The following is a 26,124-nucleotide window of genomic DNA, read 5'->3' as shown; positions in this document are numbered from 1 at the left end:
CTTAGAAAGGTGACCTTTTCACATGCTGTATCAAGTACTCTATCACTTAAATGCAAATGAATCCTTTTACAGAAATTAAAATAGCTAATAAGAAAAATAAATCTAAAGTTACTTTAAAAATTGCAGGCTAAGTACAAAACATTTTAAAACTTTCATCTCTTTGACAGCAAAGTGTTAGAATACAAGTGTGGTAAGAGGAGCATTTAAAAACTACTGAAGAATGTTCTGTTCATAAATTAACAAAAAGGCAAATAAATTTAGCCTTAGAGTAAAAACCGGCAAACCATACCAGCACCCAAATAGTCATACACCAGGGTGTTCTGAGGACATTACTTTAGCAGCCATTTCCCAGAGGTAGCTGGGGCTTGCAGCACAACCAGATTTAAACAGAAGAATCGTAGGAGTTCCAGGGTTATACCAGCGCCATCAGTAGGAACATCTGACACAAAATGTGTTCATTCCATGTGGAATTAGTCTGTATCATATGTCTTCAGCTAATCTAGAATGAAAGATGTGGTTCCTTGTCACCTTTTTTCTGCCTTCTTCAATGATAAAGCATATTTTACAATCTTTCTATTTTTTTTAATAGGGATCACATGCAGTGGTCTAAGGAAGAAGAAGCAGCAGCCAGAAAAAAAGTAAAGGAAAACTCAGCTGTGCGAGTCCTTCTGGAAGAGCAAGGTAGCCAACTGCGTGCTGTAGCTCCTAGAGCCAGAGCTTTAGTCACTTTTCCTCCTCCTCGTGTCATTGCTTCTGAGAGTTCTTAGCCTCTCCTGATGCCAGTCCACTTGTTCCATTTGGTAGAATTCCCAGTTCTTCCAGTGTAGTGGGACCAAAGTTAATGAAATTTGTATTCACCCTATAATTGGGTCTTTGAGTAGTCATATTATTGCTTTTTCTGGGAGATACACACATGGGTGGCATTTCAAACAAAATATGAAAACATAATTTTAAACTTTTCCACTTGCTATGCTGCTATTACTATGCTATTATGCATTTCACTTCCTAGGAACTTTGAACAAATTTATAAACTTTGAGCAAAGAAGATAAAGTCACATCAAAATGGTGCTGAAGTTTTAGGATAAATATAGTTTCAGTAAGGATTGAAGGCAATTTTCTTGAAGGCCTTTATATTTGAGTTTAATTTAAGTAAAGCCTTGCCAACCTTCATAAATGGCTTTTTAGAAATTGGCCTATGCTACCATCAAAAAAACTCAGCAGCCGGCGCGGTGGCTCACACCTATAATCCCAGCACTTTGGGTGGCCGAAGTGGGCAGATCACAAGGTCAAGAGATCGAGAAAACCTGTCTCTACTAAAAATAACAAAAATTAGCTGGGCGTGGTGGCGCATGCCTGTAGTCTCAGCTACTCAGGAGGCTGAGGCAGGAGAATCGCTTGAACTCGGGAGGCAGAGGTTGCAGTGAGCCGAGATCACACCACTGTACACCAGCCTGGTGACAGAGCGAGACTCCGTCTAAAAAAAAAAAAACCGGAAATGTTGATTCCACGTTATGGCCGCTATGAATAGAGCTGCAGGAGACATGGGAGTGCAGTTATCTCTTTGACATATTGATGTCCTTTCTTTTGGATAAATACCCAGTAGTGGCATTGGTGGATGATATGGTAGTTCTATTTTTACTTCTTTGAGGAAACTCCGCACTGTTTTCCATAGTGGTCATACTAATTTACATTCCCACCAACAGTGGATGAAGGTTCTCCTTTTTCCACATCCTCACCAGCATCCATTCATTATTCCCTGTCTTTTTGATATACGCCATGTTAGGTGAGGTGAGATGATATCTCACTGTGGTTTTGATTTGCATTTCTCTCATGATTAGTGATATTGAGCATTTTTTCATATAGCTGTTGGCCATTTGTATGCCTTCTTTTGAGAAATATCTATTCAGATCTTTTGCCATTTTTTTTTTTTTTTGAGACAGGGTCTTGTTGCCCAGTCTGGAGTACAGTGATGAGATCATGGCTCACTGCAGCTTAATCTGACTGGGTTCAGGTGAGCCTCCCACCTCAGCCCAGGTTGGTCTGAAACTCCTCATCCTCCCAAAGTGCTGGTATTACAGGAGTGAGCCACTGCCCCAACCTTGCCCATTTTTTAATCTGATTTTCTTTTTTTTTTTTTCTATTGAGTTGTTTGAGCTCCTTAATATATTCCCATTATTAATCCCTTGTCAAATGGGTAGTTTGCAAATATATTCTTCCATTCTGTGGGTTGTCTCTTCACTTTGTTGATTGTTTCTTTGCTGTACAGGTGCTTGTTAGCATGATATAATCCCATTTTCTATTTTTGCTTTGGTTGCTTGTGCTTTTGAAATCTTTTGACAAATGACAAAATAGACAAATAAAAATGCTCCAATGTCCTGGAGCATTTCCCCCAATGTTTTCTTCTAGTAATTTCATAGTTTCAGGTCATAGATTTAAGTCTTTAGTCCATTTTGATTTGATTTTTGTATATAGTAAATAAGAATCTATCTAGTTTCATTCTTCTGCTTACAGTTTTCCAGTTTTCCCAGCACCATTTATTGAAGAGACTGTCCTTTCCCCATCGTATGTACTTGGCACCTTTGTCAAAAATGAGTTGATTGTAAATGCATGGATTTATATTTGGGTTCTCTATTCTCTTCCATCAGTCAATATGTCTGTTTTTATGCCAGTACCATGCCAATTTGGTTGCTGTAGCTTTGTAATATGTTTTGAAGTCAGGTAGTATGATGCCTCCAACTTTGTTCTTTTTTTTTTTTTTTTTTTTTTTTTGAAGACGGAGTTTTGCTCTGTTGCCCAGGCTGGAGTGCAATGGCACGATCTCAGCTCACTGCAACCTCTGCCTCCCAGGCTCAAGCAATTCTCCTGTCTCAGCCTCCTGATTAGCTGGGATTACAGGTGCCCACCACCACACCCAGCTAATGTTTGTATTTTTAGTAGAGATAGGGTTTTGCCATGTTGGCCAAGCTGGTCTTGAACTCTTGACCTCAGGTGATCCGCCCACCTCTGCCTCCCAAAGTGCTGGGATTACAGGTGTGAGCCACCACACCTGGCCTCAGCTTTGTTCATTTTCCTCAGGATTGCTTTGGCTATTCTGGATCTTTTGGGGTTCTATAAAAATTTTAGGGGCCAGGCACAAGTGGCTCACACTTGTAATCCCAGCATTTTGGGAAACCTAGACTGGAGGATTGCTTGAGCCCAGGAGTTCAAGACCAACTTGGGCAATATGGCTAAAACCTGTCTCTACAAAAAATACAAAAATTAATCCAGTGTTGTGGTCATGCACCTGTAGTCCCAGCTACTCAGGGGGCTGCAGCTGGAGGATCATTTGAACCCGGGAGTTTGAGGCTGCAGTAAGCTGTAATTGTGCCACTGCACTCCAGACTGGGTGACAGAGCGAGAACCTGTCTCAAAAAAAAAAAGAGAGAGAAAAATTTCAGGATTTTGTGCTCTATTTCTGTGAAGAATGTCATAGGTATTTTGATTGGGATTCCATTGAATCTATAAATTGCTTTGGGTAGAATTGTCATTTTAACAATATTAATTATTTGGACCCATCAGCATGGAATATCTTCCCATTTTTTAATGTCCTTTTTAATTTCTTTTAAGAATATTTTATAGTTTTCCTGTATAGATTTTTCACATCTCTGATTTAATTGATTTCTAGGTATCTTATATTCTTTGCAGCTATTGGAAATGGGATTGCTTTCTTGATTTCTTTTTCAGATTGTTCACTGTTGGCATATTTAAATGCTACTGATTTTTGTGTGTTTATTTTGTATCCTGCAATTTTACTAAATGTATCAGTTCTAACAGTTTGTTGGTGGAGTCTTTAGGTTTTTCTAAGTGTAAGATCATATTGTTGGCTGGGCACAGGGTCTTACGCCTGTAATCCCAGAACTTTGGGGGGCCAGGGTGGGCAGATCACTTGAGGCCAGGCGTTCGAGACCAGTCTGGCCAACATGGTGAAACCCTATCTCTACTAAAAATACAAAAAATTAGCTGGGAATTGTGGTGCATCCCTGTAGTCCCAGCTACTCAGGAGGCTGAGGTGGGAGAATCACTTGAACCCAGGACACAGGTTGCAGTGAGCCAAGATCACTTTTGCACCACTGCACTGCAGCCTGGGTGACAGAGTAAGACCCTGTCTCAAAAAAAAAAAAAATTGTCTTTGAACAAGGCTAATTTGACTTCTTCCTTTCCAACTTAGCTGCCCTTTATTTCTTTCTCTTGCCTAATATCTCTGGCCAGGACTTCCAGTATTATGTAAAATTAAAGTGGCAAAAGTGGGCATCCTTGCCTGTTCCAGATGGATGAATGGATAAAGAAAATGTGGTATATATATACAATGGAATATTATTCAGACATAAAAGAGAATGAAATCTTATCATTTGCAGCAACATGGAGGAAATGGAGGTCCTTAAGTTAAATAAGTCAAGCACAGAAAGACAAATACTGCATGTTCTCATCCATATGTGGGAGCTAAAACAGTGGATTTTATGAAAATAGACAATAGACTGGTAATTACCAGGGGCCAGGAAGGGGTGGGGGGTGAAGAGAGATTGATTAATGGGTTAGATAGAAGGGATAAGACCTCATGTTCAATATAGATCAGTAGGGTGACTAGTTCACAATCTACTGAACATTTCAAAATAGCTAGAAGAGGCCGAACAAGATGGCTCATGCCTATAATCCCAGCACTTTGGGAGCCCAAGGTGGGTGGATCACCTGAGGTCAGGAGTTCAAGACCAGCCTGGCCAACATGGTGAAACCCTATCTCTACCAAAAATATAAAATTAGCCGGGTCTGGTGGCACACACCTGTAGTCCTAGCTATTCGGGAGCTGAGGCAGGAGAATAGCTTGAACCCAGGAAGCAGAGGTTGCAGTGAGTCAAGATCATGCCATTGCACTTCAGCCTGGGTGACCGTCTCAAAAAAAAAATAGCTGGAAGAGAATAAATGTTTCTAGCATGAAGAAAAGACAAAAAGGTGTGGTTCCAAGATGGCCAAATAGGAACAGCTCCAGTCTACAGCTCCCAGCGTGAGCGATGCAGAAGACGGGTGATTTCTGCATTTCCAACTGAGGTACTGGGTTCATCTCACTGGGGCTTGTCGGACAGTGGGTGCAGGACAGTGGATGCAGCCCACGGAACATGAGCCAAAGCAGGGCGAGGCATCACCTCACCCAGGAAGCACAAGGGTTCCGGGAATTCCCTTTCCTAGCCAAAGGAAGCGGTGACAGACGGCACCTGGAAAATCAGGTCACTCCCACCCTAATACTGCGCTTTTCCAACGGTCTTAGCAAACAGTACACCAGGAGATTATATCCCATGCCTGGCTTGGAGGGTCCCACGCCCACGGAGCCTTGCTCATTGCTAGCACAGCAGTCTTGAGATCGAACTGCAAGGCAGCAGCGAGGCTGGGGGAGGGGCGCCTGCCATTGCTGAGGCTTGAGTAGGTAAACAAAGTGGCCAGGAAGCTCGAACTGGGTGTAGCCCACCACAGCTCAAGGAGGCCTGCCTGCCTCTGTAGACTCCACCTCTGGGGGCAGGGCATAGCTGAACAAAAGGAAGCAGAAGCTTCTGCATACTTAATCGTCACTGTCTGACAGCTTTGAAGAGAGTAGTGGTTCTCCCAGCACAGAGTTTGAGATCTGAGAAGGGACAGACTGCCTCCTCAAGTGGGTCCCTGACCCCCAAGTAGCCTAACTGGGAGGCACCTCCCAGTAGGGGCTGACTGACACCTCATATGGCCAGGTACCCCTCTGAGACGAAGCTTCCAGAGGAACAATCAGACAGCAGCATTTGCCGTTCTGCAATATTTGCTGTTCTGCAGCCTCCACTGGTGATACCTAGGTTAACAGGGTCCGGAGTGGACCTCCAGCAAACTCCAACAGACCTGCAGCTGAGGGTCCTGACTGTTAGAAGGAAAACTAACAAACAGAAAGGACATCCACACCAAAACCCCATCTGTATGTCACCATGATCAAAGACCAAAGGTAGATAAAACCACAAAGATGGGAAGAAACCAGAGCAGAAAAGCTGAAAATCCTAAAAATCAGAGCGCCTCTTCTCCTCCAAAGGAACGCGGTTCCTCGCCAGCAATGGAACAAAGCTGGACGGAGAATGACTTTGACAAGTTGAGAGAAGAAGGCTTCAGACGATCGGTAATAAACTTCTCTGAGCTAAAGGAGGATGTTCAAACCCATTGCAAAGAAACTAAAAACCTTGAAAAAAAAATTAGACAAATGGCTAACTAGAATAAACAGCATAGAGAAGTCCTTAAAAGACCTGATGGAGCTGAAAACCATGGCACGAGAACGATGTGACGCATATACAAGCTTCAGTAGCCGATTTGATCAAGTGGAAGAAGGTATCAGTGATTGAAGATCAAATGAATGAAATGAAGCGAAAAGAGAAGTTTAGAGAAAAAAGAGTAAAAAGAAACGAACAAAGCCTCCAAGAAATATGGGACTATGTGAAAAGACCAAATCTACGTCTGATTAGTGTACCTGAAAGTGACGGGGAGAATGGAACCAAGTTGGAAAACACTCTTCAGGATATTATCCAGGAGAACTTCCCCAACCTAGCAATGCAGGCCAACATTCAAATTCAGGAAATACAGAGAACGCCACAAAGATACTCCTTGAGAAGAGCAACTCCAAGACACATAATTATCAGATTCACCAAGGTTGAAATGAAAGAAAAAATGTTAAGGGCAGCCAGAGAGAAAGGTCAGGTTACCTACAAAGGGTAACCCATCAGACTAACAGCGGATCTCTCGGCAGAAACTCTACAAGTCAGAAGAGAGTGGGGGCCGATATTCAACATTCTTAAAGAAAAGAACTTTCAACTCAGAATTTCATATCCAGCCAAACTAAGCTTCATAAGTGGAGGAGAAATAAAATCCTTTACAGACAAGCAAATGCTGAGAGATTTTGTCACCACCAGGCCTGCCCTACAAGAGCTCCTGAAGGAAGCACTAAACATGGAAAGGAACAACTGGTACCAGCCATTGAAAAACATGCCAAATTGTAAAGACCATCGATGCTAGGAAGAAACTGCATCAACTAACGGGCAAAATAACCAGCTAACATCATAATGACAGGATCAAATTCACACATAACAATATTAACCTTAAATGTAAATGGGCTAAATGCTCCAATTAAAAGACACAGACTGGCAAATTGGATACAGAGTCAAGACCCATCAGTGTGCTGTATTCAGGAGACCCATCTCAGGTGCAGAGACACACATAGGCTCAAAATAAAGGGATGGAGGAAGATCTACCAAGCAAATGGAAAACAAAAAAAAGCAGGGGTTGCAATCCTAGTCTCTGATAAAACAGACTTTAAACCAACAAAGATCAGAAGAGACAAAGAAGGCCATTACATGATGGTAAAGGGATCAATTCAACAAGAAGAGCTAACTATCCTGAATATATATGCACCCAATACAGGAGCACCCAAATTCATTAAGCAAGTCCTTAAAGACCTACAAAGAGACTCCCACACAATAATAATGGGAGACTTTAACACCCCACTGTCAACATTAGACAGATCAATGAGACAGAAGGTTAACAACGATATCCAGGAATTGAACTCAGCTCTGCAGCAAGTGGACCTAATAGACATCTACAGAACTCTCCACCCCAAATCAACAGAACATACATTCTTCTCAGCACCACATCACACTTATTCCAAAATTGACCACATAGTTAGAAGTAAAGCACTCCTCAGCAAATGTAAAAGAACAGAAATTATAACAAACAGTCGCTCAGACCACAGTGCAATCAAACTAGAACTCAGGATTAAGAAACCCACCCAAACCGCCCAACTACATGGAAACTGAACAAGCTGCTCCTGAATGACTACTGGGTACATAATGAAATGAAGGCAGAAATAAAGATGTTCTTTGAAACCAATGAGAACAAAGATACAACATACCAGAATCTCTGGGACACATTTAAAGCAGTGTGTAGAGGGAAATTTGTAGCACTAAAGGCCCACAAGAGAAAGCAGGAAAGATCTAAAATTGACACCCTAACGTCACAATTAAAAGAACTAAAGAAGCAAAAGCAAACACATTCAAAAGCTAGCAGAAGGCAAGAAATAAGTAAGATCAGAGCAGAACTGAAGGAGATAGAGACACAAAAAACCCTTCAAAAAATCAATGAATCCAGGAGCTGGTTTTTTGAAAAGATCAACAAAATTGATAGACCGCTAGCAAGACTAATAAAGAAGAAGAAGAGAGAAGAATCAAATAGATGCAATAAAAAATGATAAAGGGGATATCACCACTGATCCCACAGAAATACAAACTACCATCAGAGTATACTGTAAACACTTCTATGCAAATAAACTAGAAAATCTAGAAGAAATGGATAAATTCCTGGACACTTATACCCTCTCAAGACTAAACCAGGAAGAAGTTGAATCCTTGAATAGACCAATAACAGGTTCTGAAATTGAGGCAATAATTAAGAGCCTACCAACCAAAAAAAGTCCAGGACCAGATGGATTCACAGCCGAATTCTACCAGAGGTACAAGGAGGAGCTGGTACCATTCCTTCTGAAACTATTCCAATCAATAGAAAAAGAGGGAATCCTCCCTGATTCATTTTATGAGGCCAGCATCATCCTGATACCAAAGTCTGGCAGAGACACAACAAAAAAAAGAGAATTTTACACCAATATCCCTGATCCCTGATGAACATTGACATGAAAATCCTAAATAAAATACTGGCAAACCGAATCCAGGAGCACATCAAAAAGCTTATCCACCATGACCAAATGGGCTTCATCCCCAGGATGCAAGGCTGGTTCAACATACACAAATCCATAAACGTAATCCAACATATTAACAGAACCAAAGATAAAAACCACATGATTATCTCAATAGATGCAGAAAAGGCCTTCGACAAAATTCAACAGCCCTTCTTACTAAAACAACTCTCAATAAATTAGGTATTGATGGGACATATCTCAAAATAATAAGAGCTATTTATGACAGACTCACAGTCAATATCATACTGAATGGGCAAAAACTGGAAGCATTCCCTTTGAAAACTGGCACAAAACAGAGATGCCCTCTCTCACCACTCCTATTCAACATAGTGTTGGAAGTTCTGGCCAGGGCAATCAGGCAAGAGAAAGAAAGGGAATTCAATTAGGAAAAGAGGAAGTCAAATTTTCCCTATTTGCAGATGACATGATTGTATATTTAGAAAACCCCATTGTCTCAGCCCAAAATCTCCTTAAGCTGATAAGCAACATCAGCAAAGTCTCAGGATACAAAATCAGTGTGCAAAAATCACAAGCATTCCTATACACCAATAACAGACAAACAGAGAGCCAAATCATGAGTGAACTCCCATTCACAATTGCTTCAAAGAGAATAAAATACCTAGGAATCCAAATTGCAAGGGATGTGAAGGACCTCTTCAAGGAGAACTACAAACCACTGCTCAACAAAATAAAAGAGGGCACAAACAAATGGAAGAACATTCTATGCTCATGGATAGGAAGAATCAATAGCATGAAAATGGCCATACTGCCCAAGGTAATTTATAGATTCAATGCCATCCCCATTAAGCTGCCAATGACTTTCTTCACAGAATTGGAAAAAACTACTTGAAAGTTCATATGGAAACAAAAAAGAGCCCACATTGCCAAGACAATCCTAAGCAAAAAGAGCAAACCTGGAGGCATCACGCTACCTGACTTCAAACTATACTACAAGCCTACAGTAACCAAAACAGCATGGTACTGGTACCAAAACAGAAATATAGACCAATGGAACAGAACAGAGCCCTCAGAAATAATACCACACATCTATAACCATCTGATTTTTGACAAACCTGACAAAAACAAGCAATGGGGAAAGGATTCCCTATTTAATAAATGGTGCTGGGAAAACTGGCCAGCCATATTAGAAAGCTGAAACTGGATCCCTTCCTTACACCTTATACAAAAATTAATTCAAGATGGATTAAAGACTTAAATGTTAGTCCTAAAACCATAAAAATCCTAGAAGAAAACGTAGGCAATACCATTCAGGACATAGGCATGGGCAAGGACTTCATGTCTAAAACACCAAAAGCAATGACAACAAAAGCCTAAATTGACAAATGTGATCTAATTAAACTAAAGAGCTTCTGCACAGCAAAAGAAACTACCATCAGAATGAACAGGCAACCTACAGAATGGGAGAAAATTTTTGCAATCTACCCATCTGACAAAGGGCTAATATCCAGAATCTGTGAAGAACTTAAACAAATTTACAAGAAAAAATCAAACAACCCCATCAAAAAGTGGGCAAAGGATATGAATAGACACTTCTCAAAAGAAGACATTTATGCAGCCAACAGACATATGAAAAAATGCTCATCATCACTGGCCATCAGGGAAATGCAAATCAAAACCACAATGAGATACCATCTCACACCAGTTAGAATGGCAATCATTAAAAAGTCAGGAAACAACAGGTGCTGGAGAGGATGTGGAGAAATAGGAACACTTTTAAACTGTTGGTGGGACTGTAAACTAGTTCAACCACTGTGGAAGATAATGTGGCGATTCCTCAAGGATCTAGAACTAGAAATATCATTTGACCCAGTCATCCCATTACTGGGTATATACCCAAAGGATTATAAATCATGCTGCTATAAAGACACATGCACACGTATGTTTATTGTGGCACTATTCACAATAGCAAAGACTTGGAACCAACCCAAATGTCCATCAATGATAGACTGGATGAAGAAAATGTGGCACATATACACCATGGAATACTATGCAGCCATAAAAAAGGATGAGTTCATGTCCTTTGTAGGGACATGGATGAAGCTGGAAACCATCATACTGAGCAAACTATCGCGAGGACAGAAAAGCAAACACCACATGTTCTCACTCATAGGTGGGAATTGAACAATGAGAACACTTGGACACAGGATGGGGAACATCACACACCAGGGCCTATTGTGGGGTGGCGGGAGTGGGGAGGGATAGCATTAGGAGATATACCTAATGTAAATGACGAGTTAATGGGTGCAGCACACCAACATGGCACAAGTATACATGTATAACAAACTTGCATGTTGTGTACATGTACCCTAAAACTTAAAGTATAGTAATAATAAAAGACAAATATTTAGGTTGATGGATATACCAATTACACTGATTAGAAGGTATTAAATTATCACATGTACTCTGAAAATATTTATATCTATTATATATCAATAAAAATAAATAAATGTTTTATAAACCTGACAATGAAAAGCATTGACAAGGCTTTGGAGAAACTGGAGCCCTTGTGTATTGTTGGTAAGATTGTAAAATGGTGTGGCTACTATGGAAAACAGTATGGAAGTTCCTAAAAAAATAAAAAATAGAACTGCCATATGACCCAGCAATCCCACCTCTGGGTTATATGCAAAAGATTTGAAAGCAAAGTCTCAAAGAGATATTTGCACACCTATGTTCACAGCAGCACTATTCACAATAGGCAAAAGGTGGAAGTACCCTAAAATGCCCATCATCAGATGAATGGTTAAAACAAATGTGGTATATACATAAAATGGAATCGTATTCTGGCTTAAAAAGGAAAGAAATCCCGTCACATACTACAACATGGATGAACCTTGAGGACATGATGCTAAGTGAAATAAGCCACCACAAAAAGACAAATACTGTATGATTCCACTTATTTGAGACATCTAAAGTAGTCAGATTCATAGAACGAAAAATGGTCGTTGCCAAGGGCTCAGGAAATGGGGGAAATATTAAGAAAATTTAGGACAATTCCCTCTTAATCCTACTGTTCTAACATAATTGTTTTTAGTTCATCATTTAGAACTTTTACCCAGTGTGTATATAATTTTAAGCAGTTGTAATTATAATACATATATAATTTGGGGATCTACTTTTTTAACCTCATGTTATTTCATAAATAAACACTTTTTCCATAAAAGGGGGAGTTGTCATTTAATTGGTATGTAGTTAATAGTTTAGCAAGATAAAAACATCCTGGAGGTCTGTTTCACAACAATATGAATATACTCAACAGTACTGAAGTATACATTTTAAAATACTTAAGGTGTTAAATTTTACATTATGTGGTTTGTAATCACATTTTTTTAAAAAAGCACACTACAAACAAAAGAACTTGGCCTGCGTCATCCTCATTGCACAGCTGGGAACCCACAGACACTTTGCCCAACTCTTATATTCTCTCTATAGGACTTTCTGCCTTATTTTTCTTAAAATGATTTCTCCCTTAGAACATGTTGGTTCTTTTTTTTTCTTTTTAAAAATAGTTTATAAAATAGACACAGAAATTTATACAACTCATAAATGAATTCTCACATAGTTCAATGAATTTTCACAAAGTTAACACACCTATGTAAACATCAACCATATCAAGAAACAGAATATTACTATTAATCCAGAAGCTTCCATGTGCTTCTTCCCAATTACAGTACTCCCCCGATCCCTGACCCCACTAATCCCACAAATAGTGGCCCATAAGAGCCACTATTCTGGCTTCTAATACAATAGATTAGTTTTGCCAGAACAACTTGGTTCTGGTCATCATTTTTTGGTCACTCTTGTGGCAACATCAGTGTAACCGTTAGATGAAGCAAGGGTCAGCAAACTAGTCTATGGTCGAAATCCAGCCTGCTGCCTGTTTTTGTGAATAAAGTTTATTGGAACACAGACACACTCATTTGTTGACATACTGTCTATGGTTACTTTTGAGCTTTAGTCACAGTGTTGAGTAGTTGCAACAAAGACTGCAGCAGCTGGCCCACAGGGACTAAAATACTATCTGGCCCATTACAGAAAAAGGTTTCCAACCCCTGAGATTGAATTTTGTTTCTAGATTGATCAGCTGTCCTGGAACTCCCCAGGGAAAGATGTTAGCATTCCTCTGTGTAAACCAAGTATAAGGAAGATCACTAATCCCACTGGTAGTTAACTATTGTTCTGGTGACTTTAGTCTACAAATTGAGGCCAAAGTTTGAAGCAACAGTAGTTGGGGAGCCTAAGCTAATGAGACTGCCCTCATTAGCTGCCCTTCCCTAGTGAAGAGGGCAGTGCCTACCTATCTTATCTTCTGGTATCACTTGCTATTCCGTAGAGCCAGTTCTCCATCCTCCTCCTAAGCTCCTTATTGTATCCTGGAGAGTGGACAGAAACAAAGAGCACCTGATCCACAATGACATCATTCTATTTTTATGAGCTTCAACCACGAAGTCTTTGAGGGGAATATGGCCAGGGAGTATTAGGGTTGGATTCGAGGGTGCATACCAGTGGCAGTACTGCTTACAAATCAGCCAATATTGCATTCCTTTGCAGGAACTCTGTCACACTGTTTCTGAGGAAGTATAACTGTGCTTCTTTGCCAGCAGCTGCACAGACATATTTTCCACATTACTCAAGCTTCTGCTGGTGGCCACCTGGATGTGACAGACAGAGTCAAGCCTAAACTGAATTAAAAGTTGTCAGCCATCTTAATTCATTTCCAGGAAGTTAAAAATTATCCACAATATATTTCCTGATAATATGAAAAACCAAGGATTTTTTTGCCCTATTTTGAATATTTCCGTTTAGAACATAAATAGATGAGCAGTGCTGATAATGCTCCCTTAAAGTCGTTTGTATGTGGCTGCCCATTTTGTCCTATTTATGTTAACAATGAACTTGGTGAAGCTAATGAGAAGGTTATTTTAGGGCCTTGGAAACCGCAGTAAAGGAAAATGACAGTTCCCATAGAACCGTACGTAGTGTGACTGAAATAGAAAGGTGGTGACTGGCCTCTCTCTGTAGAAGCAGGAAAGGCAGGCAGGAGAGGGTTGATGATACCACTTTGAAGCATTTGATTTGCTTATTAGTATGTCCAGTCTCTTTCTGTGCAAGTTTTCTGACTGCTGCAGAGACACAGAACAAAAAATTCCATTTCAAAATGACTCAAAGAGATAAAGGCTTCTGCTAGGTCCCTTCTGCATCCCCTCTGTAACACTTCAGTGTGGTGGGCTTTATACCTGTCAGGGGACCACTGCAGGGAGAAGGAACGCATTATGGGGGTGACCATCTTATCACACATAAGCAAGGGCACACAGCAATAACTGAGGCTGCCCGGAGGGTGGCAAAGGAAGAATACTTTTGTTCTGAGGAACCATGTTGAGTGGCAGGACGTTACAGTGAGAGCCATCCAGCGCAATTTTTGTAGGGATCACAGACGTGCCAGTCTGCAGCACCCTGGGTGAGGCTTCAGGTTTGATATTTAATGTCTCTGATGAATATGGGTCAAGGTAAATAGATTGTTTAAAAGCTCTACTTTCAAACACTGTGAGAACCCAGAGGAAGCAGTGACCTGGCTCTTCGGCAAGTGCCTCTGTGAACCACCATCTTTTCTTATCTAGGAGAGTCCTAAATCTTTGAAAGAGCCAGTGTTCTCCCATCACAGAGTATTCTATATGCAGATTATTATACAGCAGGAGCACTGTTTACTGATCTTATCTCACTTTATTTTAATGCAACTGGGAGGAAGTACTGGTTGTTCTCCCATGCTGGCCAACTCTCTGGCACATTTCTTTTGGTCTCTGTGTGTCTCAGGCTCTCCTGTCACTCCCATTTCCCATTTCTCACATATTGTCTCAGCTGTTGGTGAGAACTGAAATCAGGAAACACTCTCACAATCTGAAAGTAAGAAATTATGCATCACAAATAATAGTCTTGCTGCAGGATGGTTGACATTTCATTTTTGTGATTAAAATGTATATGGCATCTGAGACCTGATGTGGTGGCCCACACCTGTAATCCCAACACTTTGGGAGGCCAAGGTGGAAGGATCTCTTGAGCCCAGGAATTTGAGACCAGCCTGAGCAACAGTCAGACCCCATCTCTACAAAAAATTTAAAAGTTAACCAGGCGTGGTTGTGCGTGCTTGTAGTCCTAGCTACTTGGGAGGCTGAGATGGGAGGATCACTTGAGCCCAGGAGGTCAAGGCTGCACTGAGCTGTGATTGCACCACTGCACTCCAGGCTGGGCACAGAGTAAGCCCCTGTCTCAAAAAACAAAAACAAAAACAAAAAAACTATAGATCCAGGCCCTCATTTCTTTCAATAAGATTGCCCAGATTAATGATTTTTAATTCCACATTTCCTTTTTGTAATTTATTTTCAATTTTACTATAGCTCAAATTTATTTTAAAAGCAAGTTAATTCAGAGAAATGAAAGATACATTTGGCAGTTTTTGAGTTAACATAATTATATTTTATAATTTCCTAAAAAACATCTCCAGTGTGTCATATCTCAGTTATTTAGCAAATGTAATGAGTCTTTTAAACGGAATAACAAAAGCAGCTGCTATTTTTACTTTAAAATATCCTGTAATTAACTATCTACCTATGGAAAGTTACCTATGTCAAGCAAAAGAATGAGTCTCACTATACTTTACTTTGTGAATACCTTACCATTGAGAGAATGTTCAATGTGAAAAAAATATATAGAGAGAGTAGCTAAAAGTTTTATGCTTATAAATTTAGGTTATTTGTTTATAAGTTGGCTTTGCTTGTTTAAAATTTTATGCAGTGCTCTTAGAAACATACTTTTAATTTCATAAGTTTAAGAGTTTTCTTTTATTAGACAATGAATTTTCTCACTGATGTGTGGAAATTTCCAACTTTGAGAGCTCAGGTATTTGCGTAATTGATGTGCAAAAATAACTTTAAATTGCTTTTTGTTACATGGAAACTTAGAATAAATTTTCATAATTCATATTAATCATATTATATATGTCATACATAAATGGTTTAATTCAATTTCTTAGTTGTGATGTTCAGTGTGATTCAGAATGAATTCTGAATATTTAAGGATGGTTAGCGTGCATATTCCTTCTTTCCCTCAGCAATATTGAATTTAATAAGTGAATAATTGAGAAGTTGCTTCATTGGGCTGTAGTTAAACAGATCACTACATCCCTCTTACTGCCACTGGCATAAAGCAATTAACTCTGAATCACCAACCTAGGAAAGAAAAAAAATTTTCCTCCAAGAAAAATTTGTCATTAATACACCTGTTTAGAAGTCAGTTAAACAAGATGAAGACAGGGCAGATTTCTCCACACTATATTATTTTATCATTCCTGACCTGCCTTACCAGCAGCTTGATACTGAATTTTTTACTCATGGTCAGAGCAGTAATTCCTCCAACTCCCCTGTTAACACAGGGGAGTATCTACTCTTGCAGTTCAGGAAATTAAATCATACACTGAAGGTGTTTGTTGTCTCATAATCATAATTATGATGATTGACCAAGCTGTGGGGTCTCAGAAGCTCTCACACATTACTGGGAACTATGGAGTTGCCAGCATTGATTGGAGAAGCTGCTGAAAGCCAAATTCCAGACACTGGTGCTGCTTCTCTGTTTTGTTTCTGTCCCACAAACCCATATATTTTCATAGAGCATTTAATGTTCCTATTGCTCATCATTTCATCATATAACTGCATGGTTTATATTTCTTATAATTTAAAGTATGCAGTTTAATTAATTATGTATTTCTGATCTGTCTTAATGAAGGGTAACTCCAATCAGCATTATTTTTACAATGTAGTTACACTGATTGTAAGCCACACTGAGGTTTTAATTTCAACTTGGTACTTCATAATTGAGAAGAAAGTATGAATCAGAAAAGCAGAGATGATTTTCAGGGGGTTCATATTGACTTTGTGTTCGGGAGGCAGTGTAGTGTAATGGGTGAGAGCATGGGCTTTAGAGTTTAGCAGACTTAGGCTAGGTCTTGACTCTGTTCTTTCTGGCTGGGTGACCTTGGGGAAATTCTTTATTCCCTCTGACATTGAATTTCTTTCTCTGCAAATTGGAATAATAAAATCTATCTGAGAGATACTGCTAGGATTAAATGGGGGAAAAAATCCAAGTAAAGCATTTGACATAGTGCGTAGCCCATAATAAACACGTAATATGTGTTATTCTTGTCATTTTTAATGCTACTATTATTGGTATAATTTATGTAATTATCTGATTTCTTTTCTCCTAATTCCTGAGTGGGAAATAGTTGGAAAAGGCTTGAAAATAGGTATATTAGCAAACCCTGACTATTGCCTTCTAATAGTAATCAAGTTCTTTTTATAGATTACATAGGCTAGAGTTGAATTTAGTTGCTTGACATGTTTGGTTTCTGAACCAGATTGCAGTCACGTCACTACAGATTCATTTTCTCTTTAAATTGTAAAAATTAAAACAGTAGTACAGACTCATGTTTAAAACGGCAATCTGATCCAAGATTGCCGTAGTCTGTAGAACTGATAATGTTTAATGTTCTCCATAAATTCATGGCGCTTAATAGGAAAGTACACAGAATTTTTAGAGCTTAAACAGACTTTAGAGATACTACTCTAATTCAAACCTTTCATCAAATGAGGAAATTCTGTAGGCAATTTGAATGAAGAATTCAGCTAAGATTCTTTAATCTTTGTGTAAGAAGTAGATACAGCTTTGCAAAAGAAAGAGCTACCTAATAATGATTAAATTGTTATCATTGCTTCAAATTTTCAACTTATTGTTATGAATGACTATAAAATAAATTTTAGAGCTGCCATCAACGTATATACTATTCTGTGTATTTTCTCTTAATATTATTTTCCTTTATTATTTTATTTTTTATATTTATTTATTTATTTATTTATTTATTTATTTATTGAGATGGAGTTTCACTCCTGTTGCCCAGGCTGGAGTGCAATGGCGCGATCGCAGCTCTCCGCAACCTCCGCCTCCCGGGTTCAAGCAATTCTCCTGCCTCAGCCTCCTGAGTAGCTGGGATTACAGGCATGTACCACCATGCCTGGCTAATTTTGTAGTTTTTGTAGAGATGGGGTTTCTCCATGTTGGTCAGGCCGGTCTCGAGCTCCTGACCTCAGGTGATCTGCCCTCCCTGGCCTCCCAAAGTGCCGGTATTGTAGGCATGAGCCATCATGCCCCGCCTATTATCTTTTATTTTTAAATTGCTACATAAGGTTACCCTGTTTGAACTGCATGGTTTGCTTGCTCATTCCCATGTTGTTGGGCATTTGAGTTTTCCCCACTTTTTCCTAATATAAATAGAACTGCTATACACACATTTTTTTTTTAAGTAGAGACAGGGTCTTGCTTTGTTGTCCAGGCTCATCTTGAATTCCTAGCCTCAAGCAGTCCTCCTGCCTGGGCCTTCCGATGTTGGGATTAGAGGCATGAGCCACCTTGCCTGGCCGCTATGCACATCTTTTATTAGGTTACTCCCCTGTACTTCCCCCACCCCACTTAATTCCTAGAGGAATATTCCCACAAATTAATCAAGATATAGTAGTATGACAGTACATTCTAGTTACTGGTAATTGGGCTCAAACGCACTTCACAAGTAGCTTGATATTGTAAACTCAAATACTAGAGATTTCACTAAATATAGGTCTTCTTAGGTGGCTGCTTTTTGTTAGGCAGAAAATCTTTTACCTGCATGGAATGAGTTACAAAGAGAGTTTTGTTTTTTTTTTTTTTAAGGTAAAGGAAGAAGAGAAAGCTTGAGAAGACCCTGGAGAAATTTGACTCTTTTATAATTTCTCCTGAGTCTGATTTTCAGAGTGTCATTTTGTTTTCTTACACAGTATATCAGGCACACTCCAATTTTTAAAAGTGGAGATATACCAAAATTATTGAAAAAGAAGGAAAATAGAGATAGAAATATTTAAAAGACAAATATATAGTTTTAGATCAACCATAAATAGGTTTGTTTCCATTAGTGCAGAGGTGAGCATGTTTTGGACTTAATATCACATAATTCTTTTGTTAAAAAGATCCACTTTCATTTCTCAGACCTTAAATACAGATGGGAGTTTCAGTCTTTATAGCATTCCTGCTGCCAGATACAATTCAGCCTTGATGGGAAGGAAGTCTTGTGGCCAGATGGGTGGAGATCCATGGTACAAGGCCATAAAGATAAAATTGGAAAGAAGAAAATTATAAGGGCCTCAGGACAGGGTTCTGTAACAAAGATGAACCTGATTACAGGCAACTGCTTGTTCTGAGAGTAGGGGCTTCTTTAAAATTGTGAAGGAAATGCATCTCTTATTTTTATTTTTAGTTTAATTTATTTTTGGAATGTATAGTAAATTCACATGGATCAAAATTCAAATGAAAATTCTCCTTCCAACTGTGGTCCCCAGCCACTCCTTTCCTCTCCCTAGAGGCAACCAGTATTACTGATTATGTGATTATCTTTCCAGAAGTATTTTGTACCTTCTACAAGTGTGTGTGTGTGTGTGTGTGTGTGTGTACATGAATATTTCTATGTAACCATACATGCATATTTTCTTCTTATTTTAAGGAGTGGTTACAGGATATAGACACTGTTATATACCTTGCTTTTTCACCTAACACCAAATCTTGGAAATTATTCTGTATTCCTAGAAAGAAAGCTTTTGCACTTTTAAAATGGCATGCGTCTACAGTAGGTTGAAGTAATTCCTAATGCGTGGATTAGGCCTATTACATAATAGCACTCAAGAAATTGTTATTGCCTGTAGCACTGCCCAAGAATACGGAAAAAAAAGAAAAAAGGAAAAAAAAAGGAACGTGCCAGGCGCAGTAGCTCACGCCTGTAATCCCAGCACTTTGGGAGGTGGAGGCAGGCAGATCACTTGAGGTCAGGAGTTTGAGACCAGCTTGGCCCACATGGTGAAACCCTGTCTCTACTAAAAATATAAAATAATAAATAAATAAATAAAAGAAATGTTTGTTGAATAAATGAGGGAGAGAGTGGGTTACTTTATTAATTTTTTTTTTTTTTTTGAGACAGAGTCTTGCTCTATGGCCCAGGCTGGAGAGCAATGGCATGATCTCGGCTCACTGCAACCTCCGCCTCCCAGGTTCAAGCTATTCTCCTGTCTTAGCCTCCTGAGTAGCTGGGATTACAGGCGCCTGCCACCACGCCCGGCTAATTTTTGTATTTTTAGTAGAGATGGGGTTTCACCATGTTGGTCAGGCTGGTCTTGAACTCCTGACCTCGTGATCCGCCCGCCTCGGCCTCCCAAAGTGCTGGGATTACAGGCATGAGCCATCGTGCCCGGCCCTTACTTTATTAATTTAAGGAGCAAATAGAGGCAGAAAGCGAAGAATTACCTGAAGCTCTGAGACTGTTGACCTAACCCTGACCACAGGATGACATCATAAAATGCATATTTGTTTTAAGAGCATCAGAAATTTTCTTTAAGGCTTCATCTTGGGAGATGTCAGTAGGAAGAGATGCCTTGGAGGTTGGGGGAAGAATGGAGTTACGTGATGGCCTCCAGATTCCAAAAGTCAGGAGACATGGCCATGGATTCACTGTGATGGGGCTCTAGGACTTGGAACAAGTGGATTTAGGTCCTTTCTTCAAATGCAAAAAGGGAGGTTGGAGTAAATTGTTCCAATGGACACTTTTAGCTCTTAAATTATGTTGTTTATAATTTTGAAATTTCCTGTCTGATCACCAATTTGCATTTATGCTGAAATTGTATTTGTAAATACATTAAAAATGAGGTGTCCTTTCTTTTATTTGTTTATTTACTTATTAATTTTTGAGACAGGGTCTCACTCTGTCTTACTGCTCCAGGCTCTTTTTTTTTTTTTTTTTTTTGAGACAGACTCTCACTCTGTTGCCCAGGCTGGAGTGCAATGGTGTGTTCTCTGCTCACTGCAAATTTCTCCTCCCGGGTTCAAGCATTTCTCCTGCCTCAGCCTCCTGAGAAGCCGTGATTACAGGTGTCTGCCACCACACCCAGCTAATTTTTATATTTTTAGTAGAGATGGAGTTTCAACATGTTGGCCAGGCTGGTCTTGAACTCCTTACCTCAAGTGTCCATCTGCCTCATCCTCCCAAAGTGCTGGGATTACAGGTATGAGCCACCGCGCCCAGCCCTCATTCTTTTTTTTTTTTTTTTTTTGAGACAGAGTTTCACTCTTGTCGCCCAGGCTGGAGCGCAATGGCGCAATCTCACCTCACTGCAACCTCCACCTCCCAGGTTCAAGCAATTCTCCTGCCTCAGCCTCCTGAGTAGCTGGAATTACAGGCACCTGCCACCACCTCCGGCTAACTTTTTGTATTTTTAGTAGAGATGGGGTTTCACTATGTTGGCCAGGCTGGTCTCGAACTCCTGACCTCGTGATCCACCCGCTTCAGCCTCCCAAAGTGCTGGGATTACAGGCATGAGCCACCGCGCCCAGACCTTTCTTTAAGATAATAAAAACCCACACAGCTTATTGGTAACAATGTGATTGTTAAGATAAAATTAGAAAGTTGTTTGCAGTGATTATATTTCTCACAAAAATTGGCTAAACTATTAAGATAAAAGCAGATTCACAGGGGTAGGACTAAATAGCCCACATTTTGACACATTTTGAGAGAATTAAAGCTCTGTAGTTTCAACCTTTTATCAGATAGATTAAAATATTATAATATTAAAGTTATTCATTTGTAAATATAATTGTTATAAATGATAATGTATATGTTTAACAATAATTATCAAGACGGTAGCTAATAGTAAATATAATTCATAGTAAAATAAATCTTTCTTTTTCCTCTTTATTTTAGTTAAGTATGAGAGAGAAGCTAGTAAATACTGGGACACATTTTACAAGATTCATAAGAATAAGTTTTTCAAGGATCGTAATTGGCTGTTGAGGGAATTTCCTGAAATTCTTCCAGTTGATCAAAAACCTGAAGAGAAGGCGAGAGAATCATCATGGGATCATGTAAAAACTAGTGCTACAAATTGTTTCTCAAGAATGCACTGTCCTACTGTGCCTGATGAAAAAAATCATTATGAGAAAAGTTCTGGTTCTTCAGAAGGTCAAAGCAAAACAGAATCTGATTTTTCCAACCTAGACTCTGAAAAACACAAAAAAGGACCTATGGAGACTGGATTGTTTCCTGGTAGCAATGCCACTTTCAGGATACTAGAGGTATTGTGCTCAAGGGACAAAAATGGGAGGTGACAAATAATTTGAAAATGTACATTCTGTATTGTTTTATTAATAATCCAGATTTTTTTTGGTGGAAAACTATCAAATGTAAATAAGCATTCAGTGTACTTTTGTGCATAAATAATGTTTAAGGGACTCATGTCTTTAATCAGTCAAGTTTTAAGTTTGTGGTTTAAATCTGGTTTTGCTGGTTTTAAAAAAAAAAAAATTGTCTGTTTTCATTTTAATCTGAGGGCAGTTTTAAGTACCAATGAAGCTTTGGCCTTAATTTTTACTCTCTTTGTTATTACCCCTTTTTAGATGAAATAGAAATAAGTGAGATATATAATTTGCTATAATCTGGTGTAGACCTTGGTTTTCTATTTTTAAAACTAAACCCTGTCTTTCTTATTTTAAAGGCAATGTATATTGATTATAGAGAATTTGCTAACAAGGAGATAATTTATCACCAATCCTACAAACAAAGGATTTAACCACTGTTAACATTTTAGTGACCTTTTTCTTCTTTTTTTTTTTTTTTTGAGACAGACTTTTGTTCTTGTTGCCTGGGCTAGAGTATAGTGGCGCCATCTCAGCTCACTGCAGCTTCTGCCTCCCGGGTTCAAGCAATTCTCCTGCCTCAGTCTCCCGAGTAGCTGGGATTACAGGTGCCTGCCACCACACCCAGCTAATTTTTTTGTATTTTTAGTAGAGACAGGGTTTCGCCACGTTGGCCAGGCTGGTTTTGAACTCCTGGCCTCAGGTGATCCGCCGCCTCAGCCTCCTAAAGTGCTGGGATTACAGGCATGAGCCACCGTGCCTGGCTGACCTTTTTCTTCTTTTATTACTGTACATGTATTCTAAGTTTTGTTTGTTTCTATTTAACATGGTATCATAAGCAGTTTTCACTATCTTTAAAAATTCTCTGTAAATATTTTGATGGCTACAAAATATTTTACTATGTGGAGTACTATAATTTTACTTATCTATTTTCACACTACTGGGCATTTTAATTGTTTTCAGATTTTCTGAAGCAAACATTTTGGGTATAGCCTTTACCTGCATTTTCTTTTATTGTTTTAGGTTAGATTTTCTAGTTCATAATTTATGAAGATTTTTAATACTTTTAAAACATATTGCCCACTTGCTTTCTAAGAAGTTGTACTAATACCATTCCATGACAGTGTATGTCTGTTTCATCACACCCTCATTGATTGAAGTATTATTTTAATGTTTTCCACTTTGTTAGACAAAAATTGTACCTTGTTTTAATATGCGTTTCTTTGATTACTAAGCAGGTCACATACTTCAAATGTTTAGAATCATTTGTACTTCTTTTTTGTTCTGTCCATTTATTTTCTCTGCTTATCTGTTTTTTTTTTCCTAATGAGCCCTGCCCTTTATCATATTCATTTCAGTTTTCTTCACAGCGTATTGGTTATTTTTAAATTTGGTTTATTTTGGGTTTTGGTGTGTAAAAAATTTAAATGTTTCCATAGTCAGATTTCTTAGTGTTTATTCCTGTGATTTATTTCATTGCTTTTGAGTTTAGAAAATTCTACTGTGCCCACAGATCCAGTAAGTCTAATTGTTTTTTTCTTTAATAGAAGATCTGACATTGGTGACAAAAATTTAACCTTGCTTTTTTGATATTTGCTTGTTCTTTTGATTTTAGGTTGGTTGTGGAGCTGGAAATAGTGTGTTTCCAATTTTGAACACTTTGCAGTGAGTTTTAAGAGTTTTCTTTCTACAGAATTTTACATATTTATGGAATGTTGAGAAATTCTGGGAAAATATTGTCACGTGTATGCCAGTAGTGTTTCTAATTCTTATATGAACAATGGCTCAAGCAAATTTCAAAAGAAATGTCTTAATCTCAGTGTCTACTTTCATGTGAACTGGGAATTACTCTGAAAATAGTGTTTCATAGCCATGGGTTGTCCATCATTGTTTTGAAGTAATTTTTTAAGCTTATGTGTATATGGATGAGAGAATAAGAAAAGAGGAAGCAGACTGGGCATGGTGGCTCATGCCTTTAATCACAGCACTTTGGGTGGCTGAGGCGGGTGGATCGCTTGAGGTCAGGAGTTCAAGACCAGCCTGACCAACATAGTGAAACACCACCTCTACTAAAAATACAAAATTAGCCAGGCATGGTGGCGCATGCCTGTAATCCCAGCTACTTGGGAAGCTGAGGCAGGAGAATCTGCTTGAACCAGGAGGCAGAGTTTGCAGTGACCCGACTGCGCCATTGCACTCCAGTCTAGGCAACAAGTGCAAAACTCAGTCTCAAAAAAAAAAAAAAAAAAAAAAGAGGAAGTGATTTCATCCTTCCACTGAGCTGTGAACTGCTAAACTTCAGAGATTATTTACTCTCCCTAGATACTTAGATGTCATTTTACACATAGACAATTGAATGTAAAGCTTACAACTTAAGCCTCATTTTGTCATCCCTTCTGAAGCAACACCCTATGTAAGATGTTTGCATGCCAAATCATTGTGTCTAGGCTTAAAATTGTTTGGAGGTAGCAGCAACTAATCCTAAGACTCAAAAAAGCAGCCAATCCTGGCTAACACGGTGAAACCTCGTCTCTACTAAAAATACAAAAAATTAGCCAGGCGTGGTGGCGGGCGCCTGTAGTCCCAGCTACTCGGGAGGCTGAGGCAGGAGAATGGCGTGAACCCGGGAGGCCGAGCTTGCAGGGAGCCGAGATCTCGCTACTGCATTCCAGCCTGGGCGACAGAGTGAGACTCCGTCTAAAAAAAAAAAAAAAAAAAGCAGTCGGGCATGGTGGCTCATGCCTGTAATCCCAGCACTTTGGGAGGCCAAGGCGGGCAAATCAGGAGATCAGGAGTTCAAGACCAGCCTGGCCAACATAGTGAAACCCCATCTCTACTAAAAATACAAAAAATTAGCTGGGTGTGGTGGCGGGCGCCTGTAATCCCAGCTACTCGGGAGGCCGAGACAGGAGAATCGCTTGAACCCAGGAGGTGGAGGTTGCAGTGAGCTGAGATGCGCCACTGCACTCCAGCCCAGGCAACAGTGCGAAACTTTGTCTCAAAAAAAAAAAAGCCGAGTTTGACTACAGGGACAGAGATTTGCTCCAGGCTCACCCTTCCTGTTCACCATTTCACCTGTGTCTTTTACTTTTTCCATGATGAACACACAAAACTCTTCAAACACCTTTTATCTATGGCCAATCTGCCAAGCTCTATTCTTTTTTAAGTTTACACATTTTTTTTAAGTTCACATTATTTTTCCATTATAAAATCAGCATTAGCACGTTGCAGAACATTTCCATTAGAGGAAAAGGAGAGGGAGAGAATCACTCATCATCCTAACATAGCCACTGACAAAATTTTTGTTTTAATTCCTTTCAGTCTTTATGCATATTTTTAAATGATGTGATCTTTTAAACTTTTTATTATGAAAATGTAAAAGCATCTGGGGCCTGGTGCAGTGGCTCACACCTGTAATCCCAGCACTTTGGGAGGACGAGGCAGGCAGATCACTTGAGGTCAGGAGTTTGAGACCAGCCTGGCCAACATGGTGAAACCCTGTCTCTACTAAAAATACAAAAATTAGCTGAGTGTGGTGGTGTACAATTGTAATCCTAGCTACTCGGGAGGCTGAGGCAGGAGAATTGCTTGAACCCAGGAGGTGGAGGTTGCAGTGAGCTGAGATCGCACTACTGCACTCCAGCCTGGGTGACAGAGCAAGAGACTCTGTCTCAAAAAAATTTTTTTTAATTAAAAAACATTCAGAAAAGCAAAGAGTACAGTGAATTTCCATATGCCTACCACCTCAATTCAACAATTACCAATATAATGCCAACATCATGATACTTTATCCTTGATTATTCAGGATATATCTCCCAAAACTCAGTATACTCTCTAATATTATTATAAACCTAACATAATGAATAGTGAGTAATTCCCTACTATCATTTAATAACCAGTTAATGTGGCCAGGCCTGGGTGATGCTGGTAAATTTACAGTTCTGAATGTCCTTTCTGTTTGTGTCTTTGTTAGTTTTGTTTTCCTTTTTCTAGTTTCTGGGCTGAAATTTCAAACTTGCTTATGTCACATAGCCATATTCCTTTACCCCAGTGGTCTCTGAGCTTATAATACA

At 39.3% G+C, this 26,124-nt stretch overlaps 1 protein-coding gene across 28 annotated transcripts in view; it reads left to right on the top strand.

The window, feature by feature from the left end:
• The window catches only part of METTL8 (methyltransferase 8, tRNA N3-cytidine), a 117,750-nt gene that overhangs the window by 76,268 nt on the left and 15,358 nt on the right, over nt 1-26,124 (top strand). For 26 of the 28 annotated variants that reach the window (XR_010149787.1, XR_010149789.1, XR_010149790.1 and 23 more), the window contains 3 exons: nt 590-681; nt 21,621-21,991; nt 23,667-23,716. Coding sequence is in view for 19 of the 28 variants with exons in the window: in XM_024354948.3 (XP_024210716.1) it covers nt 590-681; nt 21,621-21,991; nt 23,667-23,716 (513 nt within the window). In the remaining 9 variants the exon portion in view is untranslated. The remainder of the gene's footprint in view (nt 1-589; nt 682-21,620; nt 21,992-23,666; nt 23,717-26,124) is intronic. The other 2 variants (XM_063790573.1, XM_054679115.2) reach the window with 1 other exon arrangement.

This window comes from Pan troglodytes, chromosome 13 (genome assembly GCF_028858775.2).
Source record: "Pan troglodytes isolate AG18354 chromosome 13, NHGRI_mPanTro3-v2.0_pri, whole genome shotgun sequence".
Classification (NCBI taxonomy): domain Eukaryota; kingdom Metazoa; phylum Chordata; class Mammalia; order Primates; family Hominidae; genus Pan; species Pan troglodytes.
Note: the sequence above shows the minus strand (reverse complement) of the source record. Positions and strands in the feature narration are given on the sequence as shown.